This window comes from Pholis gunnellus (genome assembly GCF_910591455.1).
Source record: "Pholis gunnellus genome assembly, chromosome: 14".
In the NCBI taxonomy this organism is placed as follows: Eukaryota; Metazoa; Chordata; class Actinopteri; order Perciformes; family Pholidae; genus Pholis; species Pholis gunnellus.
In genome coordinates, this window is record NC_136541.1 from 17507415 (window position 1) to 17521145 (window position 13731).

Below are 13731 nucleotides of genomic sequence, written 5' to 3' on the forward strand. Positions count from 1 at the left end.
ACCCGTCTGTCCGCGCGCTCGGTGCTGTGAATGGGGGCCGGGCAGCCTGTCGCTGCTGGCACCGAGTCAACAGACAGACACACCTTTGGCTGCCACACCCAGACTCTCTGAGCCTCCCTGTTGAGATCCGCAGGCCAAAGCACCCTGGGGCTGTGCTCACTTTGCCATTGTGCTGAACACGTCAACTCCTGAAAAAAAACTTTGCATTTATACATATATATATATATTTTTTTTTTTTCTTCTTCGGCCAGCAGGGGGAAACATTGCTTTAATGTGCCATTTAATGCCATTCTGTAACATTTCAGAGTGCTGCAAGACATCAAAACAAAGCTAAACACTATCATTTCCCGTGGATCTTTATTATTGATGAGCTACATGAGCCTAGAAAAGCACTATAATGTATTGCAGGTATATTACATTAATTTCTATTAATACAGAGCAGGTGCTTTTAGTTGTTTAAGCTACAGAGGAAAAGTATACGTGTTTGTGTTGTTTTTTTTTTGCATCTTCTTTGGTATAATTACTTGTTTGTGCATCTGCTTGTTTTTCTCAGACCAGAAACTGACCCCTGCATGCTCCCTCCTCTCTCCTCTGCAGCTCCACTGAAGCATTCTGGTAGGAACAGAATTGGGCTCGTCACTTAACGCCACAGGAATGTGATGCCGAACGAAAGCCTGGTGTGTGTGGGGGAGGCTCTCTGCTCCCACAGCGAAAGCGCTCGCTATCTCTATAAACTGCTGATAAAACTGAGAGTGGTCGAAGGCAGCCACACATGGGCCCTTGTCCTCATACGACACATCCCAGATGGATGGGCTGTGGTGGGTTGGGCCTGGTCTCAAAGTAAGTGGGGAAGTCAGACTGCGTGGAGCTGCAGCAGGAAAGGTGAGAAAAATGTCAGGAAGCCTGCGCCGCTGTGAGTCATGGGCGTGGACATAATGAAAGGGCTCGGTTTGCTGGGAGTCTTTAGAGTAAATACGAAACAGACTCAGCGAAATACCCCTCCTGTGTCACCCCCAAGCTAAAATGAAAGTGAATTTATGCTCGTGCTCAGGCTGCAGTGTGAGTATGGAGCACACAGAACACATTATTTGTCCGCTCATTCTACTGTTGACACCATGTCTGACCTCTCCCTCCCACACTTTCTACTCATTGTGACTGACACACTGTGGTTAGATCAGTCAACAGGTGCGTCATGTTCTATTAATCTCCAAAGCATTATTTCATGACTTTTCTGCCGAATAGTACAGTTTGGAGAAGACCAGGAAAACTCAGTTTTCACATTCAAATGACGTAAAGACATAGAATTGTCTTTGCGTCAGCCCACAGTGCAGTTCATCGGTTGTAGCAAGGTGTGCTCGTGTGCTTGAACACATCTGTTCAGTATTGTTGTTGCCTTGCCAGGTATGACACTGGGCGTATGAATTCGATGTTGCGAAATCTAGTTTGTAACAGACCAAAAAATGTGTGCTGCCAGGATGCAACATCAACGCCAGAGGGCTCATACACGATGTTTCCCGATAACGTATTTCAAATTCCATAAGATTGAGACCATTCAGACTGTTCCTTTTTATTGTAGTGACATACGCCTGTGTGAGTGCTAGCGGGAGGCAGGGTCAAGTCATATGCGATGGTTAGTATTCGGGTGAGACTGATGTGACTAATAGATGACTGATCCTTAGGGCGTCATTTGTAATGCCGGTCACATGTAAACTTGTAATCAAACGTCACAAAATGTTAACAGTTACCAGTTCATTCCAGCCAGGCACACCTATCTGAAACCGCTACTAGGACTGCCGTAAAATAAATACTACTTAAGTGAAAGTTATGTGTTCCGGTTTCGTGTCGAAAGAGAGGCGTTGGCTTCATGGTAATATCTTTTTATGGAATTGTGCCGCAGGTGAAGCCATCAGGTCACAGAGTCGACATGGCTCTGGATCAAGCGGGGTGATCCGTGGACCACGCGAGGCGACGGGGTCTGAAGACCCCAAACACGTCACTGATTGACGTGTCCAAGTTGCATCGAACGGTGTGCGTTAAAACCTACTGAGATGTGGCTGCACGGAGAGGTGTTTCTAATATGCAGTTTGCCCTCATCGATATATAAACGGAGTGGACAGTATATCAGACAAAACCTCAGCGTATAACACGATCCGACCACGAAGTTGAGTCAACACCTCGCTAAAAGAGTTTCTACAAAAACTGTTCAACACAGAGCTGTCATATTAGACTGCATTGGTTTTAGGGAGGTGTACTTAATAAACTGGCAACTTATCTAAAGCATTTAGAAATCAGGATGGGCTTATTATATTTTAATTCAGCTCTCAAGACGTGCATGTGTCCACCAAAAAGTTGTACCACACTGTTGTATGATTGCATCTAATGCCTACAATAATAACCGTACTAATATACTTCACCTATAGATGGGCAGGTACAGATATTAGTCTGTCCAAACAGCCATTACACGCACACACAGACACACGCACACACCAATAGTGAGATGGCTGTGTTGCGCAATGTTGTTAGAGTGTGTGTTTTTACAGGACACCGAAATGCGGTTTGATCACTCGAACCAGCCGACGGACACGCCCCGGCTCATGTCACACAACTCACTCTGCTGCATTTTCACAAACAAAGATTGAAAAGTGAAAAGTGTTGTGGCAATTTCTCAAGTTGTTCTTTAGATATAACTTGTGTCGCTTAACCCTGAACGTAATGCAGTATCTATTTTTCTGCGCCGTGTGTTTGTGGTGCCGTCGAAACCGCCCTTTCACCTCTCTGCGCTCATGTTGCTGTTAGACGCTGATTGAGTAAACCAATGAAGAATTGAGTGATTGCTCACAAAGCAATCACTCTCACCGTGAGTAAGAAATAACACTGGGGCTGCAGAATCTGCAGTGAAATGTGAGCTTTACTGTCAGACTGTATGCGTCACAATGAACGTTCAGTAATTGATGGCCTTATCATGCAAGATAAAGCTGATACTAGGTATTCCTCTCCCACCCACACCCACACCCACACACACAGCACCTTTGACCACGGGGAGTAAAAGTTTCTCATATTCTAGCAACGCAAAAGTTTTTTCCCCTCCCTGTTTTCTTTTCTGAACTCACTAAAGCTTTACATGCACCTACTTGCCCACACTGCCGGTGTGCAGCTAAATGTTTATGAGTGCTGCACTCTTTGGGAATTTCACAGGCACAGGTGAAGTTTTACAGATGACTGTGAAAGTTGGCCCTAAAAGGACTCCAATACTCCAATACTAAAAAAAAAAAAAAAAAACACTTTAACTGAATATCAGAATCATAATTAAAAAGCAGACTTGTTCACATTCTGCAAAGTCAAGACGTAAATATATTGTGCCGCATTGTTTTTTATCCTAAATAAAAGGGATGATTCATAATAAAAAAGCATGTTCGTCTGGTTTGGACACATGTTGCCTATTCTGGAGTGATTTCCTCTCACTCCAGGTTACTTTTTTTTTTTCTTGCTTCCTACCAAAGACAATAGGCTGCACACAAATATTGTTGCACATAAAGGACATGACGCCCTTCTTTCTCCGCCTGTTATCAGCAGCAGCGGGTGAGCGATCAGACGGAGAGAGAGAGAGAGAGGAACCGCCTATCGCTGTAAAAGTTCTTCCTCCTCCCCCCCGAAGGGTCAAAGTCTGCACGAAACCAGCGCCGGACTGCAGACGGAGTCAATTTCTCGCGATTTTTATATCAAGAGGAGGATTTCACAAAGTTTATTTTGTTGTTGTTGTTTTTTTTTGTTCAAGCCGATGGCTCCACTGGTGGAATGCAGCCCTTTTATTCTGCTGGCGATCTTCTTAACTGTGAGTAAACGGTCTATTATGCCGCTTCACATTGTTACATGGCCGGTACCGTGGCTAGGACAACGGCTCTAACACAGGTGTGGCTTTTCTCTCTGGTGGCGCTCGAAACTCACCGGATTCATTAGTGTGGGTGTAGTTTTAAGTACAAAATAATCGGGTTTGCGGCCAAAGATGCGAAAGCAACAATAAAAGCGCAGTCTATATAAAGTGTACTATGTTGTCACGGAACGGCTCTTTTTTTATTTCCTCTCCTGTAAAAACAGCTTTCTATCTCCTTTAATACTAAAGTCATAAATAAGTCATACATACGTATCACATGTCGATTTCCCCTGATGAATATTTCACGTCAAATGAGGGGAGATGGTAAGCCTTGTAACTACGGTGAACAGGGTTCAGTTATGTTGTGTGAAGTTAAGTAGACTTTGCAAAGTAAAAGAGAGGGTGACGGTCTTCACGTTTATTTATATGTTGTATAGGTCATAGTTTATTGACAATAAATATCCATTTGCTGTGTGCACACATTTACTAAGCTCTTTTTTAAAAAAAATATGTAAAGATGTTTAAGAGCCAGGAGCAACAATAACGGGCCTTGTGTTGTGATGAATGAAGCTATTACTCATTAATAGTGATGATCACGTTTTTTCCTCCCTGACTGTTTACCTGCAGCTTGTTCCTGTTGTGGCAGAAGGAAAAGGGCCAGTGTTACGGAGACAGAAAAGAGAATGGATCGTAGCTCCCAGACAGCTGTTTGAGAACAATGATTACACCGGTTTGGAGTATATTGCCAAAGTGTGTACTTGTTTTCTTTCTTTCTAAAGAATCCTGTTAATACAGAATATCCTAACTCTTCATTGAAATGTTTTGGCAGCCATGTTGATATTAATTGTAGGTACATCAGTGTTCCCTTTCTTACAATGATAAGTCACTCCTTTGTCACATAAAATGCAGCACCTCACTGTTTTTATTACCGTGTTTGTGGAAGATCAGCTCCCCAGGCTGTTTATAACGAGTCAGTTCAGGCACACAATGTGACAATGAATGTGTCATTGTCTGATCTCTAGACAGACACTCACCTGTCTGCGAATTTAGTTTCCCATCTCAACTAGATCTTGTACAATCATCATGTAATTTAATGAGCTAGTTTTTGTGGTTGTTGTCATCAGAGAAAATAAACCTGTTTGGATGCCATATTATGAAAGTCACAGTATCACAGTATACAAATACTTCATTACAAGTTAAAGTCCTGCATCCAGAATTTCCTTTAAGTAAAAGCACAGAAGTATCAAAATGATTAGTAGTCAATGAAGAGGGGCTCCTGTCAGTGTAACAGTATAATATTATTTTCAATTTGATTTAAAGTTTAATCTGTAACAATAGATCATATGTTATAAACAGATCATATGTTTTATATGTAAAATGTTAACTTAAAGTAATTTGTGATTGAATAAATGGAGTTAGGTGAAATGTTAACCATTTTCCTCTGAAATATAGTGAGGTAGAGGTACACTGTCAAGTACAGTACTTGAGTAAATGTATTTAGTTACTTTCCACCACTGCTTATCATGGTACATGCTTGCATTCACATGAACTGAATGCCTCATAGAATACAGTTTAAAAAAAAAAAATGTATGTATTAAAATCGTGCAGTAAATCGTTACACTTCTCCTTGTAATTGGAAGATGTTCGATTTCCAGATCAAGTGGATTCATTTTCAGTGTGTGTATTTATTTTTCAGATTCACTCTGATAAGGCCAACTATACAAAGATATTGTATTATCTGTCAGGGCCTGGTGTTGACCAGTCCCCTCAAGATATATTTCGTATCGACGAAAATACTGGCTTTGTGAAAATCTATTCCATTCTGGACCGAGAGAAGATCCCTTCCTATAACGTAAGGGCACTAAAACATTCATTAGAGTCAAGCCCTTAAGTTGCACAGGGAGAGGATGGTGAAGTTGTTCTGACATCTCTTTTTGTAGTTAATAGGTATTGCAAAGTTCACCGACGGGACCAAAGCTGAAAAGGATATCGAACTTGTCATCAAAGTTTTGGATGTGAATGACTGCCCACCAGTCATTAAAGTACAGCAAGTTGGATTCGTCAATGAATCAAGTGCAGCAGGTATTTCAAGACATCTACAACACAATTGTGAAGGCTAAGTTATTTTTTTTACCTGTACTCAATAAACTGATCTATTATTCAATTCCTTTTGGTGGTTCCTAGGTACTGTTGTGATGAGAGTTATAGCTACTGATGATGATGAAGCGAACACAATACACTCCAAGATGTACTACAGCATTGTGGAGCAGAGTAACACAGCCGGGATGTTCTTCATCAACTCTCAGACTGGCGAGGTCCAGGTTCGACAGAACACCCTCGATAGGGAGGTGAGGCACTTAACTGACCGGAAATTCTTCTCTTGTGCAACCAATTATTTGGAAGGTTTCCTAACGTGTAGCACAGTAGTCGGATCAGTATCACACAGTGGTGAGTCCATTTAGAAACATCACACTGTGTAAAGACGCTGTTTTCCATCAAAAACATAGTTCCCTGTTACCTGTTGAGTCACAGTCAATGAGATAGAGGCATTTTGTGCATTTCCTAGTCATTTTTAACCAAATATTAAGACACAATCATTCACATATGAGTCAACAGGTTTTGCTGGAAACTTAAAAACTAGAATGTGTTAATCAGTGCATTGTATATCGTATCTATTCTTTAGAGCCAGGATACATATACGTTGACTATACAAGCCTCAGACTTGAATGGACAAAGTGGAGGAAACACAGGAACCGGAGAAATTGCGATAAAAATTCTGGACATAAATGACAATATTCCCACCCTGGAGAAAGAATCGGTAGGTGTGACACAATTACCACAACCAACACTTTCCTTTTTTTAAATTGTCTTTCATAATAATGCTGTGCTAAAGCAACTGTGTGTTTTATCTGCAGTATGAAGGGAGTGTGCAGGAGAACACTGTCAATGTGGAAGTGATGAGGATCCAAGCCATTGACAGGGATCTGATTCACACTGAGAACTGGCAGGCTGTGTACCAAATTATCTCGGGGAATGAGGCTGGCTATTTCCACATCGTTACTGATTCTCAGACCAATGAAGGAATTATCATGATTCACAAGGTAAAAGAGTGTAGTTACATTTTGACAGACTGAAATTGTAAACCGTGTGATTCAACGAGCAGAGTAAACATCACTACGAAGGCTAATGTGAACGGCATATCCTGTGTGTTATCCTTGAATCTGCAGGCCTTGGACTATGAGGAACAAAAGTTGGTCAACTTGCAAGTGGCTGTATCCAACAAAGCAGCATACAGTTTTGGCAGCACGGCAACGGGGGCAGGGGGGGCAACGGGGGCAGGGGGGGCAGGGGGGGCAGGGGCGGGGGGGACAACAACCCAAAAAGCCTACAGTGTCAATGTCAATGTGATCAATCAGAAGGAAGGCCCCCGATTCCAACCAGGTGTCAAAGTGGTGACTCTCTCTGAGGACCACTCTACCGTGTCCATCCAAAAAGTAATCGGCAACTACGCTGCCATTGACAGTGACACACTAATGACAGCCACCGACGTAAGGTAGGGCCACATAGTGATAGATGTCACTAAAGAGCAGTTGTATAGATGGCTCTCTTTGCGGCTTTCAATCGATGTATTGTACATGAATAGCTTGTTGTTTTTTGTTGTCCTCACGTGTATGTATTTTCATATTTATAGGTATGCTAAAATCAAAGATGATGACAACTGGTTGATTATTGATGAAAAGACAGCTGACATCAAGCTGAATAAACTGCCTGACAGAGAGTCCTTGTTCTTGATCAATGGAACATATTATGCCCAAATTATCTGCATCTCCAACGGTGAGTTCTGTAAAGATGATCATTCTGATCCAGTGGACAGATACGGTGGAGGTTAAACATTAATCTCTCTTTCGATTGGCTTTCAGAGACTCCCGGAAAAACTGCCACAGGGACCATAGCCATCCAGGTGGAGGACTTTAATGACCACTGTCCGACACTGACCGCTACTAGTCAGACCATGTGCCTCGAGGATAACGTGGTCTACGCCACAGCCGTAGACGAAGACGAGTTCCCTAATTCTACACCATTTGAGTTCAATGTGATTCAGGGGAGCAAAAAGGAGAAATGGACAGTGGAGCAACTTAATGGTAAGATTACAATTACGCCTTGGCGAATTTCCTGCAAATCAGCGTTTATGTGGGCTTTCAGCCTAAGTACTCTTCAAGGATTACATTAAAGAGCATTTTTAAGACAAATCCAGTAAGACTTGCAAGCAGATTGTGATCATTTCAGTGCTGTATAGTTTTTTTATTTGTCATTTCATTGGCGTCAGGTGGTACAACTTTGTGTGAATAACACAAACAAACATGTTGCCACAAATTCATTATCCAAAATCACCTAGCCAGGGGTGGTTTGCTCACATAATAATTGCAAAAATAATTGTAAAGCACTTTCTTTTTTACTGCAGTCCACATAGGTGCATTAGTTTCAGGGCACTGCTATTGTGCACATTTTATCACTGGCATGGATTACTGAGACACTAAAATAAAAATGAAACTGTTCATTTTTGCAGCCTTATCTGTGCTTTTTCTGCCATGAGAAGTACATGTTTGTTGTGAAAGAGGTCGTTCTTGGTTTAATCATTTCTGTTTCGAGAAATTAAGCTTCACCATGTATAGTAAGACACAAACAAACAAACTTCTTCATAAAATTGTGCAACCCCTTTTTTAAAATGTGCCTCTCATCTTTCTTTAGACACCACAGCCATTCTGCGACACCAAGCCAACTTGTGGCCAGGCACGTACAAAGTGGCAGTGGAGGTCAGAGACCAGCAGGGGAAATCGTGTGCTGATGTCCAGATGATGGACGTAATTGTGTGTAATTGCGATGCCAGCACTAAAAGCTGTAGGTCACGCACTACAAAGACTGCAGCTTTTGGAGCTTCAGGTATCCTGCTTCTGCTCCTGGGACTGCTGCTTCTGCTGTGTGAGTAGAGTACTACCTATTTGATTTCTCCGACGGGTTGGTTCGTTTATAAGAATTATCAACTTTCCCCTACAAGGCTGCCTAACCAGACATGTTGTAGCGTGCTGGGAGTAATTAAAAGAAAGTACCAATCACCTACAGTTTTTGAAAGAGGCAGTTCATGACTCATGCATGGATTATTACACGATTATATTTTATGTCTTCCCATGAGTTTGAGCCCTCTTGTTAATTAAAGTACTTCATGATTAATGGTTTGACTTTATTTGACCTGACCCTGTTTTTCAGTGCTGCCCCTGCTGCTGCTGTTCTGCCTGTGTGGAGGTGCAGCAGCTATTGGAGATTTCAAGGCCATTCCATTTGATACAAAACAACAGCTCATCTCATATCACACCGAGGGACAGGGAGAAGACAGGGTACTTTGATTAGTGTACAACACTTGTACAATGTTTGGATATATTTAGTTTTAAAAACATTTGTCAAACAAATTAGCCTAAAATGCTGCTTCTCTGACGGGGATCTCACATTTTTGTCGCAGGAAGTTCCTCTTCTACATGCGCCAGTGGAAGTTGATCATGGCACAGTAAATGCCAGGAACATCAACACCTATGAGGGAAATGGGTACCTAGGACGACTGATTGAAGTAGGAGGCGCAGCAGGTGGAGGCGGTGCCCTAAACAATTCCATCTTGACAGCCGAGAACATGGACCTGTACAACCAATATCACCATTCCAGTGGGCAGGTGGGGATGGACTACGTGGATGCTGGGATGAGGACAGGACAAGGACGACGCTTCTCCCAATACAGGGCTGGGGCGTTTGATGGGATGGCTCTATCTGATGAGTTCCTGGAGGAGTATTATTCAAGTGTGAGTACATAAAACACCCAGGTCCAATGGTTTTTAACAAACATTTTGAATTTTTAAGTTGTTTTTTATAACAAAAATACATTCTGGTTCTATTTATTTGCAGAAATCCAACCATGCTGCTCACCTATCTCAGCAGAAGGACAGTTTTCTGGTCTATGACTATGAAGGTCAGGAGTCCCTGGCAGGTTCTGTAGGTTGCTGCAGCCTTCTTGAAAATGATAATGACCTTGCCTTCCTCGATGATCTTGGGCCTAAATTCAAAACTCTGGCTGCGATCTGTCAGGGGTCAACCTTGGTGTCAGAATCCGTGGATGCACGGGTTTCATTCTCTCCACCCAGACCAGTGTCTCCTGTCTGGCCCTCCATGTCCACCCACACACATGTCAATACTCACACGGAGACCACCAGGGACAGGGACCACATGAACATCAACACCCTCAACACCTCCAATGTAGCGTCTGGATCCTCCACCGTTGTGCAGGAGGAGAGAATCACTGAGAGAGCCCAGGGTTCAGCCACTGCTGCCACAATGCATGTCCAAGACAACATTGTGATTCCCAGTCCGACGATGCTCATACAGCAGCCCACTATGTACTATGCTGCCACTCCCATGTATGTAGTCGAGCCCAATCCCCAAATGGTGCTTGTGGCAGGGGGGACCCAGCAGGCAGTAGGTCAAGTTGGGCTAAGTCAGGGGTTGGTGCAGGTTGGTGGCCTGCAAGGTAGTCAGGGTCTGGTGCAGGTTGGTGGTCAGGGTCTGGTGCAGGTTGGTGGCCTGCAAGGTGGTCAGGGGCTGGTGCAGGTTGGTGGCCTGCAAGGTGGTCAGGGTCTGGTGCAGGTTGGTGGTCAGGGTCTGGTGCAGGTTGGTGGCCTGCAAGGAACTCAGGGGCTGGTGCAGGTTGGTGGCCTGCAGGGTAGTCAGGGTGTGGTCCTTGTAGATAGGCAAGTAGGAATGGGTGGAGTGACGGGGCAGGTAGCACAAGGCTTTTCACAAGGGACCCTGTCCAGGCAGGTGTTGTTGGTGGAGAATGGCTCCTCAGGTGGAAAGAGAGGACATGGGTCTGCAGAGCAGGGTTCAGAGATCAGAGGTCAAGGTATTCAGCTTCAAACTCAGAGTTTTTCACTGGCTTCCCACGGTTCTTCAGGTTCAAATGAGGAATTTGCTCTGAAAGCCACACCCAAATTGAAAGGAAGCCAGAGAGTTGTTGTGCAACGTAAGAAGGTCTCAGTCACTGAGAGAAATATTGAATCCAGTACAAGAGCGTAAAGCAGCCCTTTTGTTTGGCATATTCACTAATCTCACACTTGTTTTAATATAATCTGAAATCAATTTCAGTATGAAATGTAATACTGTATATTAATACATGTATGTTCAATAGATTGTGATACATTTTGGTAAAAATGGTAAAAGGATAGTTTAGTCTGTTGGACCAATTGAGGACATGCAATTCTGCATGTCCTCATCTAGTAATATCACACCTGCTTAAAGTTGTTAACACGTGGTATTGACTATGTGACTATTGTGGCCGTAGAAAGCATTGGATTTCCATACTAATGCTGTTTAGTAAAATGATTCTGACATTTGTTGATACCAAAAAGTGCATGTTTTTCTTCTATGCTACCTGCTAATACGAACATTAGTTGAAAGTGCACACTACGCAGTATTAGTGTCAAGAACAGAATTGGGACAAAGCAACTGATTTTAACAGGCATTACATGATTTATCTTGTTAAACGCAAGTCTTGAGTTCCCTCTTTCTCTTGTCCAAAGAATGACCAGTTCTACACCAAATGACAGCCCTAAAAGCATTGTATTTATTTCAGGTACAAAACTCAAATGGTCTCAGGGCGGGAACAGCTAAAGTAAACATGACTAGAACTTGAGTAAACAAAAACTTAAAACCTCTGACCTTATCTCCCAACCAACAGGAAAGTGGAAAAAGCAAACAAAAAGTTTACCCGCCCCTACATTTACGAATTGTACTCCCAAAGTCCCACAAGGGTGTAAAAAATAACATATCCCAGCACCTGGCAAATAGTCATGTTATTGGTACGGATTTAAATCTTACTTTTTGCTCTTCTACATTGGCATTGCATGGCGCTCATAGAATCCTAATATTTAGTCACTTGACAAAAGTTGTGTTAAAATGACTATAATTATACCGTAAGTTGTTGACACATTCAATTATTTTGAAAGTGGCTATAGCAGAGGTAGCTACAATAATGTTGCATTTATCCGTATGGGCTTTGAACATTAGATTTAGTGCTCTGACTACTATATGTTCATAGCGCGGTGTGATTCTATGGCTTTGGTTGTGTTTGATAGTACTATAGTACTAGCTTTAGCCGTGCCATAAGCCGTTCTGCAACCTTTATATTGTTGAACTTAGTTGTACTGTAACTAATCAGGAGATGTTAAATAGGTGGCTACTGCTTGGAACTTATGTAAATGCTGTTTGTACTGTAGATATGATGAATAACCAAAGCTAAAGTGTTTGAATGATATAGTGTACCAAGAAAAGATAACATAGTCACCACAGATGGTAAACTAAAGTAACAAAAGCTCTATTTTATTGTTGCACTCTCATTCTTTTTATTATTTCTACTGAACATGTGTCTGTTTCTAAAGTGGGATTTTCTAATAAGACAAGTGTTAACTCCATAAGATCTAAGTGCCAATTCTGTAAAAAAAAAAAAAAAAAGAGATGTACATTATAGCTGGAGACCCTATTTTTACAAATATTGTGCCATAATTATCAGATAGGCTTTTAATGTGTTGTTTTTATTGTGTGTTTCTCCATCTCTCGCCGTGTGTGTTTGTGTGTATGTATGCGTGTGTAAAGGTAACATAAATTGGGTATGGGGATAACCAGAGTAATCAAGGACGAGCTTGCCAAGCACTGAAAACATTTAGCAGAATGACTCTGATGTTGCTCTACTTGCTATTGATGGGTTTGTGTTTCCATCTGTAGTTTCTAATATGCTGTATGAATATTGTAAACTGTATATTGCTTTAGAACAGGGCTGCACTAAAGCCGTATTGGATATGATAATGAGGATGTTTCATTTTTCAGAGTTCCGCACCTCCTGTCGTAATAAAATCAAATGGAAAAGAGCTTTTGTATTGATGCTTTTTGTCTGGTTCCAAGTATTGTAGCGAGTGCATGGAAAGCCATACATGTTTGGATGACACTCCACATAGTGTCTGAGTTTAAAGATACAATTTTAACTGATGCAATGTTTTGGTCATCTAGCTTTCAGCAGAAAGGGCATCGTTCGAATACACTATGTATTTGTATTTGTATTTGTATTTGCACTGCAAATCAGGTGTAAACTAATATATCATTACCCTGTGTTGTACTCTTTCTAAAAGAGTGATAAATTTATGCTTTTTTTATTTATGCTTTTTTTATTTATGCTTTTACTGAGTGTTTCACCCATTCACTGTCAAATGTTCTGCAACTACAGCACATTCTGTAAAGGCCGCGATAACATTGTTTAAGAGTACTCCTGTAAATAGTCTTTGAAAATTGAAAATTAGTTTTGGTGCTAACTCTCAAACGCCCATATGGAAACCATGCAAAAGTGCTGACTGTGGAGTTTGACAGGTGAAACACATCAAATCCATTCCTGAACTATAAACCGACCGCACATTTCTTTGTCAGTTGAGACATGCTTCATTCAGTGAGGTTCAGACATGCTCAACGTAAACAAGGAAGAGAATGTAGAAAATCAGGTTTGCCTCATGGAGTCGTGTACAGATCATTTACCATGCAGGTAAAGATGTAAAGAGTGATGTGAAATGAGATGTGGCTGCTCAAAAGCTTAGTGTTCATCTTTCTAACCAGAGCTGAGAAGCAGCTCATCTTTTTTAAATTATTGTTTTTGCACTCGAGGATGAAGTCAATACCACAGGCTTCTGAGTGTTGCTATGTAATCTGAAGGAAGATGCACAAAAGTCAAAGAACATGTTCCACCACCATCTTAGGTCAGGTCAAACCATGTCATGCTGTCAA

The 13731-nt window shown here is 41.9% G+C and overlaps 1 protein-coding gene across 2 annotated transcripts; it reads left to right on the top strand.

Moving 5' to 3' along the window:
* The first annotated feature begins 3579 nt into the window (after positions 1 to 3579).
* Positions 3580 to 12830, top strand: LOC306706275 (desmoglein-2-like protein). 2 transcript variants are annotated; one of them, XM_079173276.1, is made up of 15 exons: positions 3580 to 3832; positions 4499 to 4621; positions 5568 to 5723; positions 5812 to 5953; positions 6056 to 6219; positions 6555 to 6689; positions 6787 to 6972; positions 7099 to 7424; positions 7563 to 7705; positions 7792 to 8013; positions 8621 to 8851; positions 9137 to 9264; positions 9387 to 9716; positions 9820 to 10458; positions 10519 to 12830. In XM_079173276.1, the coding sequence occupies exons 1-15, from the start codon at positions 3779 to 3781 to the stop codon at positions 10981 to 10983; spliced, it is 3444 nt and encodes a 1147-aa protein (XP_079029402.1). In that variant the 5' UTR covers positions 3580 to 3778; the 3' UTR covers positions 10984 to 12830. The 2 variants fall into 2 exon arrangements, with proteins under 2 accessions (XP_079029402.1, XP_079029401.1); XM_079173275.1 differs by having other exon boundaries at positions 3581 to 3832; positions 9820 to 12830.
* The last annotated feature ends 901 nt before the right edge of the window (positions 12831 to 13731 follow it).

Excerpts from the sequence above, each read along its gene's own strand:
- LOC306706275 (XM_079173275.1), top strand. The coding sequence starts at position 3,779 with ATGGCTCCACTGGTGGAATGCAGCCCTTTTATTCTGCTGGCGATCTTC. Across the intron at positions 8,014-8,620 it reads GACAGTGGAGCAACTTAATG|ACACCACAGCCATTCTGCGA; the intron begins GTAAGATTACAA and ends ATCTTTCTTTAG. Across the intron at positions 9,717-9,819 it reads TGGAGGAGTATTATTCAAGT|AAATCCAACCATGCTGCTCA; the intron begins GTGAGTACATAA and ends ATTTATTTGCAG.